This window comes from Myotis brandtii, unplaced genomic scaffold (genome assembly GCF_000412655.1).
Source record: "Myotis brandtii unplaced genomic scaffold, ASM41265v1 scaffold187, whole genome shotgun sequence".
NCBI lineage: Eukaryota > Metazoa > Chordata > Mammalia > Chiroptera > Vespertilionidae > Myotis > Myotis brandtii.
This window is the reverse complement of record NW_005356944.1, coordinates 3,550,718-3,551,612: the sequence shown is the minus strand read 5'-3', so window position 1 is coordinate 3,551,612 and position 895 is coordinate 3,550,718. Positions and strand designations below refer to the sequence as shown.

The 895-nt window shown below is 63.9% G+C and overlaps 1 protein-coding gene across 1 annotated transcript in view; it reads right to left on the bottom strand.

Annotated features, from left to right (window-relative positions):
- TPCN2 (two pore segment channel 2) overlaps positions 1–158 on the bottom strand; it is a 26,462-nt gene extending 26,304 nt beyond the window's left edge. Inside the window, exon 1 of the mRNA XM_005864495.2 lies at positions 122–158. Coding sequence (XP_005864557.1) covers positions 122–158 — 37 coding nt within the window. The remainder of the gene's footprint in view (positions 1–121) is intronic.
- Positions 159–895: the final 737 nt, after the last annotated feature.

The following is an 895-nucleotide window of genomic DNA, read 5'->3' as shown; positions in this document are numbered from 1 at the left end:
CCCTCCAATGTCATCCGGGACCTGTGCTGTCATGGTACTCCTCCGTTTAGAAGGGCCATCAGCACCAGCTCCCAGGCTGCCCTGGCCCTGTGCTGTGGGCATTCCGCGGATCTCCCCAGACCTCCAGACACAAAGTCCGCGCCCCTGAATGCCACCATGCGTCCCTGTCCATGGCCCTCCGAGGCCTGGCACGGGCTGGATGGAGAGCTTTCTGGGGGACAGTCTCCGAGATGGGCAGCAGGCGGCCACCTGGGCCTCTAGCTTTCTCATCTCTCCTGGCAAGATCAGCCACTGTTCCCTGGGTGGGTACACACACAGACGTCTCCCAGACAGAGGAGAGTGAACCGAGAGAGGGAAAGTGGCCCAGGACGGAGCACCCCTCGCGGTGCCAGCAGGAGATCCCAGGGCTGTGACCTGGGACAGGTCCCAGAGCGTCTCTGAGCCTCAATTTCCTCCCTGGTAAAAGGAGGCTGAAGCCCTTGGGAAAGCTGGACTCCGCCCTCCCAGCCCTCCTCCCTTCTGGGGATTCAGCAATCTCTCTGCGGGGTAAACAGGAAGGCCAGGAGGGAGAGCCCAGGGCAAGGGGAGGAAGCTGCCCTGGTGGGGAGAGGCCTGCCCCAGCCCCAAACTGAAGGGGACCAGCCCCTGGGGAGCCTCCTAGGACCGGGAATGAGAAGGCAGAGCAAGAGGAATCCCACCTGGGCCACTTCTTGGCCGTGTGACCTTGGGTAGGGAGATGCCCCCCTCTGTGCCTCAGTTTCCCCGTAAGAATCAGGCGGAAATGGAACTGCTGCCTCCTAGGAGTCACCGGGCGACCCACGAGAAGGACGCGGTCTGGGTCCACCCCGGCACCCCGAGGGGGCTGCAGAGGGCTGGCCGCCACGCGCCGACTGAA